The following is a 19,404-nucleotide window of genomic DNA, read 5'->3' on the forward strand; positions in this document are numbered from 1 at the left end:
TCACTTTAAGAACAAGAGAGTAATGTCACGATAGCCGTCCGATGTAACCAAAGTCGCATGGATAACTGACTGGGCGCGGGCGGTCGGCAACCAATAACAATGCGTTCACGCACCCAGGTAGCCGTCCCTTTTCATTATTTCTCGGAATTCCATTTGAAGTTTTGAGAGAGAGAGAGTAACCAGTAATGATTGACTCTAAAAAGACAACATTCTTTATTATAAAGAAAATGAATGTGTTAAATAGTACGTTTTTATATTATTTTGACCACTAGGATTTGACCTTGATTATTTTGCGGTCATGTAAGTTACTTTTATGGTCAGTTCACATTATTCCAGTCCAGTAATCCAGCGAGTTAATCCAGTCCAGTACTGGACTGGATTATATCGTCCACATTATTCCAGTCATTCAAAAGCTGTTAGATCGATAACACTATAGTGACAATGCTTTCAAGAAAGGAGTTTAGAAATTGTTTTAAAACTGTTCAATTATTACTGTTAGAAGAAGTAACTGATGTAGTTGAAGAAGAACTAAAAAGAAAAAAGCGGATTTGGGTGAGAAACTGGATAAGCGAAAGAAATGTAAAAGGAGGCTCAACAATGCTTTTGCAACAGCTGAAATCAGAAGATGCCTATGAATATAGATTGGCAATGAGAATGACAGCAGAAAATTTTGAGGAGTTGTTATCATTAATTTCAAACAATATTCAACGTAACGATACATTATTAAGAGATGCCATACCTGCAAAATTAAAACTAGAAGTCACTCTATCCTTTTTATCTACTGGAAATAGTTACAGAAGCCTCAGTCATCTGTTTCGGTTGCCAAAATCATCTATATCGCAAATCATATCAGAAGTTTGTCAAGAAATAAAAAGGGCATTAAAAGATCACATCAAGGTAACTAATTTTCTTTATTATAATTTCCTCATACTTAACACTATTTCACATTTAAGCTTGATTGAAAGCATTCATAATAATATTGGCGTATTCTGTATCTTCACACAATAAATTAAGTGAATCATCAGTGGCTTGGGTGTCTGTAGTAGATGCTGGACTCATTGAAAATGTATTAGAACTTGGACCAGGCGCTTGTAGTATGTGAGAATAACTCGTATTACTAAATCTCAAATCGTTCAGTCTACATTTTGTTACCACTTTTTGTATTTCTTCTTGGCCTAGGATAGCCTGTTCTGTGGAAAGTTTTCTTAATTGCGTTGCAATGTATTTTCCAAAGATATCAAATTCATCTTCCTCTCTTTCTGAGTTGGAGAAGTCATTTTTGATCTCCTTCATGTTTTTGACAATTGCAGATAACTCTGTTAATCTAGACTTCTTCTTTCGTGGTTCCGGTGCAGAAGTTTCCGGTGTAGGAGTTTCCGGTGTAGGAGTTTCTGGTGTAGGAGTTTCTGGTGCAAAAGCGGAGGGATCGTCATCAGCCCGCACTCTAGATTGAGATTCTGTATTTTCCTGAAAATAAAATTATTATTTTATTACAGGTACCAAGTACGCCACTCGAATGGGGACAAATCGAGAAAGGATTTCGGAATAAGTGGAACTTTCCCCTTTGCTACGGAGCGATTGATGGAAAACATATTAAAATTACGGGCTCCAAGGAGTATGGAAGTGTGAATTTTAATTATAAAAAAGATAATAGCATTGTTTTAATGGCACTTGTAGACCACGATTATTGCTTTACCTATATCAACGTAGGAGCAAATGGAAGTGCATCTGATGGTGGTATTTTCAAAAACTGTTCTATCTATAATCAATTGGAAACTAGCGGCTTTATACCAGAAGGAGGGGTAATTGTAGCTGATGCTGCCTTTCCATTAAAAACATACATGATGAAACCATATCCTGGGCCCAATTTAAGTTTTGAAGAAAAAATATTTAATTACAGATTATCACGTGCCAGACGCATTGTCGAAAATGCTTTTGGAATATTAGCAAACCGATTTCGAGTTTTCGAAAAGGCTATTTCGACAAAGATAGATACTGTGGATCACATTGTATTTGCAGCTTGTTCTCTACACAACTGGTTACGAAAAAAGTCGAGCGCTTATCTAACTACTTGTTCTGTTGACCGCGATGATATTGATACCCACAGTTTGATTGAAGGTATGTGGAGAACTGACGTACGCGGTTTAAACAGTATCACACAGCAAGGCAGTAACCATTCATCGTTAAGTGCAAGAGAGAAAAGAACACAGTATACTAATTATTTTGTGAACGAAGGGAAAGTACCGTGGCAAAATAATATGATTTTTTAAAAAGTAGGTAACTGTAAATTTTATAGTCACTGGTTGTAGACGAAAATTCATTTCAATTTATCATTCATTCTAAATAATCTTAGAATTATACAGGGTGGTCAAAAAGTCGTGGATCAAACGCAATAGGGAGATAGAGGAGGTGATTTCCAGCAAAAAACATTTCGACTGCATGGCCATATTTAAATTGCCCTAAAAGTTATGAATATTTTTGGGTTTTTTTTAAAAATACCAAATTCTTTTACAATGAGACTAATAAAAAAAAATGTAACAAAAAAACAATAAAACAAACGATGTTGTGTCATTACTAGATAATGTATCAGCACTACAAAAGTTCTTTTGAGGCTCTGGGTACCAAATTACAAGACCAATTAATTTTTTTCCGAAACTTTTAAAGCGTTACCAAAAATTAAATGTCACTTTAAAAGCGCACTGTGAAAAAAAAATGTACTACGGAAAAGTGACCCTATATCAGGAAAACTTGCCGATTTAATGCCAATTCAAATGAGGTATAACACATTACCCTTTGTTTTATAATTCTGGTTTTATAATCGTTCTTTCATATCAAGGTGCAAATTTCAGTAGATTAGTTTAATTCAAAAAAAAATTGAAGATTATCATGCTGCTAGTTAAACTGCTAGTTTTTTGTACGTTGGAATGCTAAAAACATCACTGTGCTTGTCACACTTAAAATTTGTGAAAAAAAAAACATAAACTCTTTACTACCACCACGTACCAGAACTACCCAGAACGCCCGTCTTGCAAGTAGTTCATCTTTTCTAGGAAACAAAAGGATAAAGAAACTATGCCTCTCTTTCACACTAATCATTCTTCCTTATTCCAACAACGCAAATAGTAAGGATGATTAGTGCGAAAGAGAGGCATAGTTTCTTTATCCTTTTGTTTCCTAGAAAAGATGAACTACTTGCAAGACGGGCGTTCTGGGTAGTTCTGGTACGTGGTGGTAGTAAAGAGTTTATGTTTTTTTTTTCACAAATTTTAAGTGTGACAAGCACAGTGATGTTTTTAGCATTCCAACGTACAAAAAACTAGCAGTTTAACTAGCAGCATGATAATCTTCAATTTTTTTTGAATTAAACTAATCTACTGAAATTTGCACCTTGATATGAAAGAACGATTATAAAACCAGAATTATAAAACAAAGGGTAATGTGTTATACCTCATTTGAATTGGCATTAAATCGGCAAGTTTTCCTGATATAGGGTCACTTTTCCGTAGTACATTTTTTTTTCACAGTGCGCTTTTAAAGTGACATTTAATTTTTGGTAACGCTTTAAAAGTTTCGGAAAATAATTAATTGCTCTTGTAATTTGGTACCCAGAGCCTCAAAAGAACTTTTGTAGTGCTGATACATTATCTAGTAATGACACAACATCGTTTGTTTTATTGTTTTTTTGTTACATTTTTTTTTATTAGTCTCATTGTAAAAGAATTCGGTATTTTTAAAAAAAACCCAAAAATATTCATAACTTTTAGGGCAATTTAAATATGGCCATGCTGTCGAAATGTTTTTTGCTGGAAATCACCTCCTCTATCTCCCTATTGCGTTTGATCCACGACTTTTTGACCACCCTGTATAATTTCATTAATAAATTCTGAATAATTTAATTTCTTAACAAACAAACCTGTACTTTTCTTTTCACCATTGCATTTCTTATAAATGAATTGAACTCGGCGAACCATTTTATCTTCGGCTGGTAAACATCACCACTAGCACCAGAAGTGGAGGATTTTTTAATCTTGTCCAGTTCAAGGTAGTATGTAGATCGCATACTTTTTATTTTATTTTTTACATCTTCTACAGTAAAACCTTCTATTTGCATACCCTCACAAATTTTTTGCAGGGCGGATTGGCGCATGCCTTTGTGTTTATAAAATTCTGAAGTGATATCCCATAGACACACATGTTCTCTATACAAAGAAACAAACAGAAGAGTTTGGTTTTCAGTTAATTTCATTGTTAGGAATTAGCTATAGAACTCCACAAAAAACAACAATGCGTGTTCACTGTAAAACGTGTAATCAAGCACTGGATTGGCCGTTCACACTATTCCAGTGGCGCTGAAATGGGCGAGCTGGAATGAAAAATAGACCGTCATTCCAGTCACTGGACTGGATTGATCACTGGAATGGGTACATTCCAGTGCAGGTTCACATTGTTCCAGTAGCATTCCAGCACTGGACTGGAATGCTGGACTGGAATGCTACTGGAATAATGTGAACCGACCATTAATACAATATTTTTTATATTATAATGACACTCCAACCTTTTTTATCACCTAAGAATTAAAAAAAATATATTTTATTTTTTATGTTATTACGACGTAACCATTGTGCGCACAGATTGGACGTCATAGTAAAAAATGATAGAAATTATGTATTCTATCCGAATATCGTACTTTTTTTTTCTGGCCGGCACTTTCATTTTTTGGTCCAAAATGAATGATGTCCTTTGGTACCGAGGTAGCTTGCGTCCCTGTTATTGACATAGGCAACTTTTTATCCCGGAATATCAAACAGTTCCCACGGGATCTTTAAAAACCTAAATCCACGCGGACGAAGTCGCGGGCATCCTCTAGTAATAATAATAATTGATCCTAACGATTGATGTGATGAAAGTAGAGGTTGTACTTTTGATTTTAGCGAATTTTCGAAAATCTTTGAATGCAGTTTTCTTTCTATTCAAAAAAAAGGAATGTTTTCTTTGAGTAAAAATATCTATCTACAGTATTAAAGAGTACTTTCCCTTCAGGTGGCATTATAAAATTCCACCCTGTATATAAAATATAAAATACTCTATTGTAATGATAGCTAATACCATATGTTAACGCGATAAGATCTGCGTTGAATTTTTCTCCAAAATATGTGGTTGCAAAGTTTCTTTCAGAATTGTTTTATATTGCAAGTATAAATCTTCAAAAAGTTCATATGTGTTGTCCTTTAGATAACTACGGTTACAGTTTTGTCCAGGCCGCTCGCTTTGTAAATGATCTCCTTATGACTTTCCGTGAACTCTTTCCATAATTGTTCCAATATTTCGAGGCGTGACTCAAGATACGAACGCCTAGCCGGTCTTTTGGTGACTTTCAGAAGTTTTTGTCGGAGTGCCTCAGGTTTTCCAGTAATTCGTTTTGATATGCGATTAACTCTTTCATTGTGCATACAGTTTTAAACTCGTTATAACTCAATCTCTGTTTTTTTTAAATCACTCGCTTGTTTTTTTTTTTTTTGCAAAAAGCTGACATTTATGCTCAATTTCGTTTCACGGAACACGCGGCCGGCGAACTTCAATAAAAAACTCTGCCAGCAAGTCACGTAGGCACTACTACCGGGAGCACCGTCGGTTCTGTGATTCGGTCGATTGGACCCATCGATGTATATGGATTAGCCTTTCCCATACAATTCCGTCCGCAAAAATACGCTTGAATCTTACGTCATCGTCATTGACAAGACTTTTGCAAATTCTCTTGACTTTTTGAGCGCGTTTTTTATCTTCGAAGGGCCCATCCATATACATCGATGATTGGACCACCCTGAATATGAATGAGTATACTGAGTGGCAGTTCTCTCTGATATTTTCAGGAAGTGAGTTCCAAAGCTTTCTGCATGCCTTTCAGCACAATCCGTCTATTAGTTTGAGCTGTGCGTTGATAGATCAGTCAGTCAGTCAGTCAGTCACCTTTTCCTTTTATATATTTAAGATGACAGTTATAATTATTTCACGACTAAGTGTATCAATGTTAACTATTAAGAGCTAAATCACAATAATTCTAGAAATGAAACTTAAAAATAATTTTAAAACATACCCTAAATTAACGATTCAAAATCTCGAAAATTAGTCAGTCTAGGTAACTATTTTGGTAAAATACAAAGTTGTAATAAAACTTAATGTCTGCTCATTGGTTCCTACTTTGTACTCATGAGGTAGGTTATCATAATACGTATGATAGTCAGACGGAAGAATCTTCTTTATTTCTTGCAAGTCTTCAAACTTCCGTGCAGTAATAATTTTAAGTCGATTCTGGTGTAATTGCGTTAAATCACTAGTTTCGCTGTAAAGACCTCCTTTGTAGTAAAGGTCGCCATTCATCCTTGTACCAAGTTTTATAAAAAATCGATCCATTGCTTTCATAACGCAGAGCTCTAATGTCAGTCACCTTAGGATCCCCCTTGGGTCTTTCTGGGCGAATACTTTTATAAAATTGTACCTTATCGAATTTTTTGAAATAGTTGTAGTTCAAATATCTCAACATATTCCAACTGTTTATTTTTATATCTTAGTTGTATAGTTTAATGAATTACATCTTCTTTACTATTGTGTGAGAGAGCCAGTATCAGATACAGCTTTGCAGAAATCCTCAGTCTCAAAGAAATACGTTTTTTTGTTTTAAGAGATCGTTGTACTCGGTGGTGCAATTCATCAGCAGCCATAGCAGCAGTAGGTGTATGACCAACTTCCAAGTAGCGCAAAGTAATGCTTTCAAAACTAACTTCGGCAGATTTTACCAAATATATCAAATAAAAGAAGTGTCCAATTATTATTTTGTGCTGCACAGTAAAATTATCAAGCCACAAAATTACGTGCTTAAGGCTGCTTTTCCACCAGAGATGTGCTAGCTACGTTGCTATGGATGCGTTTAATATCCACCAATCATATTCATTGGTGTAGGTACATACCTTAGCACTATTGGTCAACTGTTTTTTATATACAGGGTGGAATTTTGTAATGCCACCTGAAGGGAAAGTACTCTTAATACTGTAGATAGAATCACTATAAGTACGTTGTTTGGGCAAAAATTAAAGGTAAACTAGATTTACGTAACTCAAAATTTAAAAAACCCCCGACATAAAAAATTCTATAAGAAAACTAGAAAAGAGCTGAGAACTTTCAAACGGCTGAATCGATTTTCTTCGATTATAGCTACGAACACTCTCGATCAAGCCACCTTTCAAACAAAAAAAAAACTAAATTAAAATCGGTTCATTCGTAATGGAGCTACGATGTCACAGACAGATACCCAGATACACACGTCAATCTTATGACACCTCGGGGGTTTAAAATGATAGCTCTCAAACACCAAACAAACCACGTTGTACATCGATTACAGAATTACAAGAATATGAGACGAATGTTTGCTATATCAAGGGGCTCGGGAAAGCGTAATGAGAGAACAGCTTGTGAAGCGTGAGAGCAGAAACAGAATTGTATTGGCAAGAGCGTTGATACCGAGGAAGAGTATTTTGAACAAGAACATAATAGGTAATATTTTATATGACATAGATAATCAAAACGATAAGAATGACATCACCATTCAAAAAAATAAGGGCAAAGAAAACAGTCCGAAGGAAACAAGCCCATAAACAAAGAGAAATCAGATGGATAAGTCCAATGCCAGAGGCGGCTTTAATTACTATGTTCCTTCGCCTTTTAAAAGAGTTTTATTTTGGCCTGCGCTTGAACTGAAAAAAAAAACCAAGTGCGAGTGGGACTCGCGCACCAAGGGTTCCGAATTTTTCCGACATTTTGCACGATAAATCAAATCTATTATACATAAAAATAAACAAAAATCTGTTTTAGAATGTACAAGTAAAGCCCTTTCATATGATAGCCCACTTGATATAGTTACCTTACTTTTTTCTCGATGAAGTTGCAGTAATTCTGATAGGTCTCCTCTTTTTTTATAAAAAGTTGATGGTATCGATTCCATGAAATCGGCAGTATCTGCGTATCCAGAGTTCAACAGAAGATCTTCTTCATATTGGTTTTGGATCTAGGCTTTTATCTAATAGCACTGAACATTGCGTAGAATCATCTTAGTTTCGTTCATCAGTTGTAGATGTTTCGTCGCCATCGTTTGATGTTCAATCTCTATTTGCCATAAGAAACTCCATGTGATACTTCCATTCTTTTGTTTTAGTTGCAGCGTGTCCACTTTTTTGGATTTTTGGATCAATTTTATATATGAAATATGGAATTTAATTGATATATTTGGCCAAGTCAAGAATTAGTTGAATACATTATGCCGGAGACATTTAAAAGAGGTTTCCCAAATTCCAAGTACAAGAATTATTGTGGACACAACAGAAATACCCATTACAAAGCCTGGTAATCCTATAGCACAGCAGGTGACATTTAGCAATTATAAACACAGAAATACTGTGAAAACTATGATTGGGGCAACACCTGGTAGTGTAATATCATATATCTCAGAATGTTATGGTGGTTCCGTTAGTGATAGACATATTATAGAAAGATCTGAACTGGTAAATCGTTGTGACAGTGGTGACTGACTCTATTATGGTTGATAGAGGTTTCAATGTGCAGGATATATTTGCTACAAAAGACATTACTATTAATATTCCAACATATTTGAAAGGAAAGACACAAATAACTGGTATTAGAATAGTCCAAGGCCGAAACTAGCAACCAAACGAGTGCACATAGAACGTTTTTTTTTTTTATAAGAATATTAGCCATGTTAAATGACTAATATTCCCCTTTCCTCTCCAACTAAGCGTCAAGCTTGTGCTAGGAGTAGGTACGACAATAGTGCAACGGGCGGGGTTTGAACCGTTGACCTTTCGGTTTTCAGTCCACTCCTTTATCGGTTGAGCTATTGAGGCTCTAGCTGAGGTATTATAAGATAAGATTTTAAAAAGTGAATTAAGCCCATACCATGTAGCCTTAGCATCTAGAATTATATTCATTTGTGCTTTTGTATGTAATTTTAGAGAAAATATTATGAATTAAAAGCTGTTTTATCTCCGTTATATAAATTTTTTATTACACATTCTTTTTCTTTTTAGAGGTGATTTTTAATCACAGCAGCTTTAAATAAGTTGTGATAAAAATAATCAAGTTTGTCTAACATGTAGTTAATGAATTCTTCATCATATTCAATGAATATGACTTCTAAACTTTTAAAAGTATAAACCAATAAGTTACAAAATTTTCTTTTTGTGACATACAATTAATTGCTCTTGTATTTGATAATAATATATGTTTTTCTTTTTGAATGAGAGTTTTCCTTTTTCATATTGTAGATATGGCATATTCAGTGGACTGACTTCTTTGTTCCTCGAACTATATGGACATTTTACTTCAATTATTGTTTCTGCTCCCAGTAAGCCGTCAGGGGATGCTCCTAGGTAAGGGCGATCCTTACACAAAAATAACCTACATTCTACAATTTCAAAATTTATAATTGAACCAAACAATGGGCGATTGTCTGAACACCACAGGCCACTGTGGCGACTGCATCCATTTCTGAACGCAGCTGTCACTCACAATAACTGACATTGACGTGCGTTTGTTTGGCGCGTTAGAAAGATGACACATGTCTATTCTACCGCTCTCTTGTCCTATTGATGACTCATGCTATTGAGTCTATACACCAAATCATCCATCCCATAACGAATTTGGCTTACCAATATCCAGTGGGCAGTGAGGGATTCGATAGGTTCAAGGATTTTATAAAATGGATTAGCGAAACATCTGGGACCGCTTATACAATTTCCAAATTCTCAGATGGAATGGCAACAGTGACAAAGTTAGTCAGATATTCTGTACCAGCATCAGACCCAGACAATCTCTCCAGAGACTTCAACCAAAGTTTCTGAATCTGATGGAGATCGGGACACCTTGACTGAATCTGCCTCGGTTGCCATAGATTACAATCACTTCATACTATCTAGCATCACCGCAGGAGGCAAATCTTTTCTAGTCCAGTTGTCCAAAGGAATAATTGTTAAGGCACAAAGACCTCTCTACACCGGCACCTTTGGTAGATTGTCCGGCATCAAATATACCACCCACATCTGATTCTAACTACAGGACCCGTTCAGGACGTATGGTGCATTTAAAAAAACTATTTGATGTATAATTTTTTTGTTGTGCGCCTATTTTTCTCCGTAGAAATTCATATTCTGTGGACTGACTTCTTTGTTCCTTGAACTATATGGACATTTTACTTCAATTATTGTTTCTGCTCCTAGTAAGCCGTCAGGGGATGCTCCTAGGTAAGGGCGATCCTTACACAAAAATAACCCACATTCTACAATTTCAAGATTTATAAGTGAACTAAACAATGGGCGATTGTCTGATATATCTTGGACATACAAAAAATTGTATGGAAATATGTATTTATAATTTTATTTCGTCATTTTACTTCAGCATTGTGTTTATCAGATCAAAGTAGCATGGGTACTTGTCGCCTTTATATACTAATTACCAAACACCCTGTATTTATTATTGTAATCATATCGACATCATTACAGGAACACATCGAGAAACTAAAGCTGGTTTTTGATAGATTCAAAATTCATAACCTAAAAATCCAGTTAGACAAGTCAGAATTCCTGCAAAAACACGTCACATTTTTAGGACACGAGTTAACAGATCAAGGACGCAAACCTAACCAAGACAAGATCAAAGCTGTCCTGAACTTTCCATTACCAAAAACACAGAAAGATATTAAAAGCTTCCTTGGGTTAGTTGGCTATTATAGGAAGTTCATCAAAACTTTGCCAAGCTTACTAAACCAATGACCTTATGTCTTAAGAAAAACATCCGAGCAGTTGGAGCAGCAGTAGCTGTCTGCGTCGCTGCCATTTCTCGGCTCTTCTTATCCGCTGCTAAGGACGGGCGGTGCACCTTCTCGGGCAGAAGCCTTTCTTCGATTCCGGCAAATCGGGCATCCAGCATGGCGCCGACTGAGGTAGCAATGGATGCCTTTAACTCCTCGATGAGTTCCCCACTTAGGGTGGGGACGGACGTGGTATTCGCCGCCGCCATGGTCGTCTTCATCTCACTAAATTCTCTTCGGTGGGCTTTTAACTCTGCCTTGAGGTTTTCCACCTCCTGGCGTAAGCGGCCATTGTCGACTCTAAGTCGTCGAGTTTCTTCGGCTTCGGTTCTGGATGCCAGAGCATCCACCATCTCTTGCAGAGCGGCCGCTGAGTCCTTAAGGAGCTTAACGTGTAAGCCCTTAAGGTGCCCTGATTTGGTGGCAACCTGAACTGTGTGTGTGGGTAATACTGTGCCTGTGCTGTGGTGTTGTGATATTTCACAACACCACAGCACAGGCACAGTATTACTCCAGGCCGAAGCCGAGTTTATCGCACATTGCTCATGATGATGTATTCAACTCCGGATTCGAGCCACGACAAGACGCGAGAATGCGTCCGCCGCCCGTCCGTCGCACCGAGAATACAAAGCAATCGCAACACGTCTATCTCCCACGAGGTGCGATGCGCGACTCCATGCTATAAAGTACCTACAATATAAGTCTGATCTTGTCTTGTTCACGACAGGTTTAAGAAAACATACTTTACGAGCATTCCGCTTCATATTATCAAATTTAGCTTGGAGCTGTTTACGGGTTCGTGGGTTCTCTGACAGGGCATTAAACTCCGCATGTATGGCGTTCCATGCCTTCTTTTTTTGCACATTGTTACAATTATCTGTTTTTTTGTTGAACAATATAGCTTGGTATTTGTCTATCAAGTTCTTGAACCTCGCCTTCTCTGAACGTTTTGGCGATGGGTGAAATAATGGGCGACATATAAAAATAAAAGACGGAACAAAGTTTTGTATATTTTATTACTTATCGCTTGAACTATGAAATTGCGCAAACTGCCGAATATTTGGTGATATTTCCTGGAACGACAGCGATCCATTTTTGCCTTAAGTCTTCATTTTTGGGAAATCTATAGATAAACAGAAAAAAACACTTCCATTAAACAACCAAATTATGGTTACCCTACTACTTAATAAAAACCTTACAATAACATAATACTTACTTATGAAAAGATAAACCACTTCCGAGGTGGGCTTCGCTTTTGCATGTTTTTACACAGCACGTAAGCACCATTTTTAAACAAGAAACTAAAAAATTTGGACTTTAACAACACTTTCACGCGTACACATACAAACAACACTGTATATTATGGATGTAGGAGGAATCTGCCCCTTGTTAAGGAGGTAGGCCATATTGGATTCAAAAATAGATATATTATATCATTTTCGTGACAGCGCCCCGAGTCGCTAATTAATAATTACCATTGAATAAATTAAAAAAAAATCCATAAAATATTTTCAAAAAAACCGACTTCACTAACCATGAATACTAAAAAATAATCTAATTTATTACCGAATTTATTATGCATACAAGAGTTAATTTTACGCACAACAGACGGAAACGTTTAAGTGCGGAAACCAGCCCAGAGAGAAGAAAAACTAGAGTTAATTTAGTTCTATAATAACAGTATTTGAAGTCGGTGCTTCATATTGTAACTTATGAGACTCCACATTGGCAAAGCATTATTATCATTGGCAAGTCGGAATTAGAACACCTTGGCGACCTTACCCTCACCTCAGTGTTTTTTTTTTTTTTCAAACTACCTCTAACATAATCAGAGACTATGGCTTCCTATTTTTGACTACTCTTGCATACAAGTTCTCGCTTGCATTCTTCTCGTACTTTTATTCTTCATACTTAATCTTTCTTTCGTTCTTCGTCTTTCATGCGATGGGTGGGTTCCCTTCCTATCTTCCTATGTGCTATTCTTTTTGTTTTTTCGGGGGTGTTTTCTTTTATGTTTTTATTTAACGAAACTGATTCAATTCTTATATCTATTTACATATGCTAATTTATGTGCTAGATTAATAACTAATAATTAATAATAACTAACAATAAATTATTGCTACTTATTATCTAAAACTTATTTTCTATGCTGTTTAAAGAATATAATATACAGTAGAACTCCAATTATCCGAATTAATGGGGACCGGGACCCATTCGGATAATCAAATATTCGGATAATCGGATTTTTTTTAAAAAAATTGCCATTGGAGAGAATAAAAGCTACGTTTTGATATTGCACTATTTTTTTATTGAATTAAATGAAAGAAACATGAAATTTTCACATGTTTTAAATATAAATAAAATGTACTTATGTACAAGTTTAGAAATAAAAATCATTGTTTTTTAAACATCTCCGTTAATGTAAGCTGTTTTGCGGTCTTCAACCGTTTTCGGGCAGCCAGGTCACGCATTCGCTTGACGGTAAGCAGTTGCAAGTGGTCACACTCGGGCTGACGCTCCATCCACTTCAAAGCAGTCTCGAGGCCGGCAAATGCTTCACTAGCTGATGGTCCAGCGTCTACTTCAACATCAGCAGAAAGTTCTTCTTCCACTTCAACATCTTCTCTCACACTTACAACAATTTCATCGTCATTGAGAATTTGAAAACCAGGGTCAGACGTGTCACAAGCCATCCACTCTCCTACATCTTCAGCACTTACTTCTGTACAACCAGGAATTTTTACAATCATTTTTCTTATTTCCTCTAGTGACAACGCATCTTCATCATCATCATCCTCTCCATATTCTTGTTTCTCATTTTCTTCAGATTCTTTTTTTTTGTTCTTCTCAGACGGTAGGCCTTTCAGTTTATTCCACGCACGTCTTAGCGTCACTGCCGTAACCAAACTCCAAGCTTCCGCTACCATGTAACAGCAGTCCTTTAAATTTATTTTGCTATGATTTGCCAAAACCAATTCTTCATCTTCAGCACCTTCGATCAGCAGTTTTCTCAGCAGTTGCCTTCTGTAATGGCGCTTCATTGTTTCAATAACAGACTGGTCCATGGGTTGCAGCAAACTTGTAACATTGGGAGGCAAAAACGTCGTTTTAAACTGCCCATTCTCTCTTTCCAACAGTTCTGCTGTAGGATGAGTGGGTGCGTTATCAACAATTAAAAGCACCTTACTGCCTTCTATTCCCACCGATTTTTGGTGCTTTTTCACTTCAGGAATAAACACTTCATCATACCATTCGGTAAACAAAGCTGCAGTCATCCAGGCCTTGGGTTGACTTTTGTAGAAGAGTGGAAGTTTTTTTACGTTTTTAAATGCTCTTGGATTTCTTGACTTTCCTATCAAAAGAAGTGGCAGTTTATGATTTCCAGTGGAGTTGGCACAGTTAAGCACTGTAACACGTTCTTTACTGACCTTATGTCCAGGGGCACTAGATTCCCTTTTAGAAGCCAAAGTGGTTTTTGGTAATGCTTTCCAAACAAGGCCAGTTTCATCGGCATTATAAACAAACTCCGGATCATAGGATTCTGATGCAGTTTTAAATTTTTCAATAAAATTTTCAGCAGCTGCAGAGTCTGCTGAAAGCTTCTCACCAGCCAAATCTAACTCGCGTACACCATGCCTGAATTTAAAATTCCTTAGCCAGCCGTTACTAGCCTTAAAAGATGAATAACCAAGCTTTTCTGCTAAGATTTTGGCTTTTTCACAAAGGATTGGACCTGAAATCGGATTTCCCATAGAACGTTGCTGCAAAAACCATTTAAACACGGCATCTTCCAAATTTTTGTTGGTTGCTGACTTCATTGTTTTCCTGGAGGAACTTCCATCTTCATTTTCAAGCACCGAAACAAAGTTTAAAAGTGTTGACTTACTGTTTTTAATGTCAGAAATTGTTGCTTGTCCAACATCATAAATCTCAGACAACTTCTTACCCGTTACACCTTTATCGAGTTGCTCTATAATTTTCAGTTTGTCCGCTAACGATAGCACAACACGTTTTCTTTTCGAAGCCATGGTATAAAAACAATACAGTATTGTACACGCACAAACAAAAGTAAGCCGTAGCGAAAGAGTAGCGTCCTGGAGCAAGGTCAATAGCACACTGGCTAATCAAAACAAACAATGACAGGTGCGCCGTGACTGCAATGCGCCGGAACTTGTCTTAACTTGCCGCCGTGCCTACACCGACCTCGCGGGGGGAAGTCAGTGTAGGCACAACGGCAAGTTAAGACAAGTCAAGTCAAGACTTGACGCGCAAACACTGGCTTCGCGGGGGGAAGAATAATAGCGCACTTAGACTTTTTTTGGACAATTTTTTGTGATTCGGATAATCGGCGATTCGGATAGTCGGAGTTCGGATAATTGGAGTTCTACTGTAATTATATCTATACAGCATTCTTATTTACTATTTCTCTTGTTTACTTTTGTACATATGTTTTTGCAGTATTTTAGGACAATATCTCTTTTTTTAGTGTCGCATATAATTTCAGCAATGTTTCGTGTTGACAGGTTGATTTTGATTTCTTGTTCTAATTTCATGCGTTCGTACATATGGACTGGACATTCGATCAGAAGATGGAGAACAGACTCGGACACCCCGGGGTCGCAGACGCAATCAGAAACAGATCTTTTGTCATCATTCTTGGCTACAGAAATACCCATTTCAGTCAGTTCCCAGTTGTGCGAATTTGAAGATTTTAGGAGCGACTCGCGGATAGAAGGCCGCTTGCGACTTTTTTTGTGTTTAATTTTAATATTATGAATGTCATCTTGTAAGTTGTTTTTATAAAAGTCTTCAGAGTTTTGCGTTAGGGTCGGTGTACAACTTGATTACTGTTTTCATTTATTTCCGAGTTCATGTCTTCTTTATTTGTTAGCGTTTCTAACGGTCGACGTGTTTCATTTTTCTTAACCCGATTTCTTGGATTCGCCGGAATCGATATTTTAGATTTGAATTCGTTTTCGTTAGACATATTTTACACACTATTTTTATAACACTGCACAATTGTATTAAAAAACAAGTGACAAACTGTTTTTTTACAATGAAGCAACGCTTCAAAATTAACAGATGTTAAAGTTCGTCTGTATCTGTTAAATTTTAACGAATGTAAGTTACGAAAAATAGTGGTTTGAAGCAACCGGCCCTTACAACTCAAAAAATTACGTCCGTTTGGCCTCACCCTAAAGTTCTGTCTTGAGGCATATAAGTAACCCCCGACCCAAAAAGAGGGGTGTTATAAGTTTGTAATGTGTATCTGTGTATTGGTCTGTGGCATCGTAGCTCCAAAATTAATGAACCTATTTAATTTAGTTTTTTGTTTGAAATGTGGCTTGATCGAGAGTGTTCTTAGCTATAATGCAAGAAAATCGGTTCAGCCGTTTTTAGTTTTAGTTATCAGCTCTTTTCTAGTCACTGTAATCTCCACTTGTCGGGGGTGTTATAAATTTTTTAATTTACACTTGCTTGGAGTACTATTCTCTAGACGTTGCCGTAGTGAGGAAGTTGTAAAAATTACTGCATCATGGTTTTTTCCCTGCGCTGCAAGATGTACGTAAATAAAATTACATTTTGCATTATATAGACTATTAACTAGAGTCTATAATACAATGGAAAATGTCGATAGCTCAACCGGCAAAGGAGTGGACTGAAAACCGAAAGGTCGATGGTTCAAACCCCGCCCGTTGCACTATTGTCGTACCTACTCCTAGCACAAGCCTGACGCTTAGTTGGAGAGGAAAGGGGAATATTAGTCATTTAACATGGCTAATATTCTTTTTTTTTTTAAATTGAAAAATGAAGATCCGCTGTTAGATGGTGCTTCGATCACTACATGTTTACCGTCTAGTGCTCCTAAGCAATTGGGAAACCACAGGTAACCAGAAATCTTCAGCAACAGCTTTCTAGTTTCCACGTTTTCGTAGTTATCTCGAGTAAAATACCTCGCTCATTAATTGGTCAACTATAATTTTGCATGTTTCTTTCTTTTGCCTTGAATAAAAAAACTTTATTATTAATATTTCTGACTGAAGTGACTTGACTATATCTAGTGGTATTTATGTTTCTTTAGAAGACAGTATCTTATTAATTAAAGCTTGACCCAAAGCTACGAGACAGCTAGACAGTTGATTCTGTTTGTTTTCATTAAACACCTCTTTCCTATTAATATCACTCAGGAAATGCTGGATTAATGGATTAAGCTTAGGTGCTCTTATATTTCCACAGTTTTAGGGGGGTAGGTACTGTTTACATAACTCTGATCTAACTTCTTTGTCAAGGCCATTTATAAAAATGTGGTTCCACCTAGTTATTACATATATATTTGTGCAAGTCTTCCCCGTATTTGTTTACATTGGTTGGGTCCTCTTCTAAAATCTGTAGTAATTCCGAATTCAGAAAAATTTCTAATTCCGTGTCTACAGGGTGTTTGGTAATTAGTATATAATGACGACACGTACCCATGCTACTTTCATCTGATAAATACAATGATGAAATCCATACTAATACATATTATAAATGCGAAAGTGTGTCTGTCTGTCTGTCTGTCTGCTACGTTTTCACGGCCCAACCGCTGAACCGATTTTAATGAAATTTGGTACAGACTTGGCATACATCCCGGGGAAGGACATAGGCTACTTTTTATCCCGGAAAATCAAAGAGTTCCTACGGGATTTCAAAAAACCGAACTCCACGCGGGCGAAGCCGCGGCCATCCTCTAGTAAAATTATAAAAATTTCCATACAAAATTATAATTTTTTTTATGTCCTAGTTTTCATGGCCCTAACGTACTCTAACTCACTGAGATCGTCGGCCTTGGCCTTTCTAAAGATGGTTAACGATCTCAGTGAGTTAGGGCACGTTAGGGTCATGAAATCTTTGACATATTTTTTTTGTATGGAAATTTTTATAATTTTATTTCGTCACTATACTTCAGCATTGTATTTATCTGATCAAAATAGCATGGGTACGTGTCGTCATTATATACTAATTACCAAACACCCTGTATATTCTTTTCTATTTGATCATGCTGGGTAGGTATATGTATACCACATCAGTGTCAACGACCTCATCTGAAAAGTATAATAGTATCTATTGCGGGTAACACATTCTTTGACAAACCATATAGGTTGACAAATGTTTTCCCTTCACGATTTACGTGGGGTTGGCGCTCTTCCTTACGTTTAAGCTTGCGGCATTGTTCCAAATTATGTCCCGGAATTCTGCAGAAAGTGCACCGTGGTCTTTTATTTGCTGTCGTTGCTGATGCTTGGTTAACGCTTTTATCCGACTTCGTGTCAGTGAGCATCTTCTTTTCAGCTAGAAATCGCTCATCACCTCTTGCAGCCTTCAGAAGTCCTTCAAAGTTTTTGACAGAATCTCGTGCCATTTTTTCGCGGATACTAATGTGCAGCAGTCCAAATATCATATCGATCTGCTGTGACTCGCTATGTTTTGGTTCTGGTAACTGTGCGAACAGTACACGTTTCTTACTGATAAAAACTTCTGTGCCATGTTTATATCTTGTTTGTCATTCATTATTTCTTGATAGATGACATACGCTGGTTTGAGTGGCGCGAAGGCGTGGCGCAGCTTGGCTTCGAAATCTTCCCAGGAACTTGTATTTGATTTTATCCCTTGCCACCAAGTACCAGCTTCAGCCTTCAGTAGTAAAGGTAGGCCATCAAGAGCTTGTTTGTCGCTAATTTTCTCAATGTTTTTGAACACCTTAGCAGCTGACAGAAAGTTTTCGACTGCTTCTGTAGTCCTTGTCCTGTCATATGTAGTAGAGCAGGAAGCAAAAGAGCGTCGTTGCTGACTGGATAATGTGCTCAACAATGAAGCAAACTGTTCTTCAGAAAAGGAGACAGCCATTTTCTTAACTGGAGGTTTGCGAGTAGGTTTGATTTTTACGTCTCTAATCTTGTAAAATGGTCCCGAACTCCGACGTCGTTCGTCCTGTTTTTCTTTTTTCATTTCTTCGTCGCTCGACATGAGTTCTTTGGTTGAAGAGATTTTCGAGCCGCGAGTTGGACGCCAATGTAAAGCAAATGAGGTATGTCGATTTCCAACATAAGAGCCAGGCATTGAACTAATAGTGGTAAACCATGCGGCTCCAGATGCAGATCCGAAACTACCGAAACCATCTTGATCCATTAGGACTGCTGCACTCAAGCCAGAACTGCTAGTCGAATTATTGGGCAACCATCTCAAAGATAAACGGCCAATCTTGAATTCATCATACGTATGGACAAAATTCTTAACCAAATCATTAAGTTTAACTTGGAAACTCCATTTTCCAGTCGTTCCTTTCGTCCTTGCCCATGGAATGCTCAACCGAACAGGGATTTTCACAGGTCTTAGGTAACCATTTCTACGGTTACGAACTTGCCTATACCGACGTTTTGGTTTGACATAGCCTTGTTTTCTAATTTTTCTATTTCTCATTTTAATCTGTTGTGAGATATCTTTTAAAATATTAACTTGAGCTACTGGATCACCATGATAAGCGCGATAAGCAT

General features: G+C 37.0%; 3 protein-coding genes and 1 long non-coding RNA gene across 5 annotated transcripts; 2 read left to right on the plus strand and 2 right to left on the minus strand.

The window, feature by feature from the left end:
- Nucleotides 1-301: 301 nt before the first annotated feature.
- LOC123876507 lies at nucleotides 302-4,185 on the minus strand. Its single transcript, XM_045922814.1, has 2 exons — nucleotides 3,914-4,185; nucleotides 302-1,467 (listed from the first exon to the last, which is right to left on the minus strand). Exons 1-2 carry the CDS (start codon nucleotides 4,145-4,147, stop codon nucleotides 949-951), a joined length of 753 nt encoding a protein of 250 aa, XP_045778770.1. The 5' UTR covers nucleotides 4,148-4,185; the 3' UTR covers nucleotides 302-948.
- LOC123876505 (protein ALP1-like) lies at nucleotides 442-2,490 on the plus strand. 2 transcript variants are annotated; one of them, XM_045922811.1, is made up of 3 exons: nucleotides 442-897; nucleotides 1,497-1,802; nucleotides 1,901-2,490. In XM_045922811.1, the coding sequence occupies exons 1-3, from the start codon at nucleotides 442-444 to the stop codon at nucleotides 2,081-2,083; spliced, it is 945 nt and encodes a 314-aa protein (XP_045778767.1). In that variant the 3' UTR covers nucleotides 2,084-2,490. The 2 variants fall into 2 exon arrangements, with proteins under 2 accessions (XP_045778767.1, XP_045778766.1); XM_045922810.1 differs by having other exon boundaries at nucleotides 1,497-2,490.
- A 3,116-nt stretch (nucleotides 4,186-7,301) lies between the features above and the next one.
- LOC123876508 lies at nucleotides 7,302-9,652 on the plus strand. Its single transcript, XR_006798372.1, has 3 exons — nucleotides 7,302-7,548; nucleotides 8,207-8,736; nucleotides 8,923-9,652. It is a non-coding gene; the product is annotated as an uncharacterized LOC123876508 (long non-coding RNA).
- Nucleotides 9,653-13,266: 3,614 nt separating this feature from the next.
- On the minus strand, nucleotides 13,267-15,267 carry LOC123876547 (jerky protein homolog-like). The gene has a single exon (XM_045922853.1). It carries the CDS (start codon nucleotides 14,899-14,901, stop codon nucleotides 13,267-13,269), a length of 1,635 nt encoding a protein of 544 aa, XP_045778809.1. The 5' UTR covers nucleotides 14,902-15,267.
- Between the last annotated feature and the right edge of the window lie 4,137 nt (nucleotides 15,268-19,404).

The sequence above is a fragment of the Maniola jurtina genome, chromosome 21, assembly GCF_905333055.1.
Source record: "Maniola jurtina chromosome 21, ilManJurt1.1, whole genome shotgun sequence".
NCBI lineage: Eukaryota > Metazoa > Arthropoda > Insecta > Lepidoptera > Nymphalidae > Maniola > Maniola jurtina.

Excerpts from the sequence above, each read along its gene's own strand:
- LOC123876505 (XM_045922810.1), top strand. The coding sequence starts at position 442 with ATGCTTTCAAGAAAGGAGTTTAGAAATTGTTTTAAAACTGTTCAATTA. Across the intron at positions 898-1,496 it reads CATTAAAAGATCACATCAAG|GTACCAAGTACGCCACTCGA; the intron begins GTAACTAATTTT and ends ATTTTATTACAG.
- LOC123876507 (XM_045922814.1), bottom strand. The coding sequence starts at position 4,147 with ATGCGCCAATCCGCCCTGCAAAAAATTTGTGAGGGTATGCAAATAGAA. Across the intron at positions 1,468-3,913 it reads TGGTGAAAAGAAAAGTACAG|GAAAATACAGAATCTCAATC; the intron begins GTTTGTTTGTTA and ends TTTTATTTTCAG.
- LOC123876547 (XM_045922853.1), bottom strand. The coding sequence starts at position 14,901 with ATGGCTTCGAAAAGAAAACGTGTTGTGCTATCGTTAGCGGACAAACTG.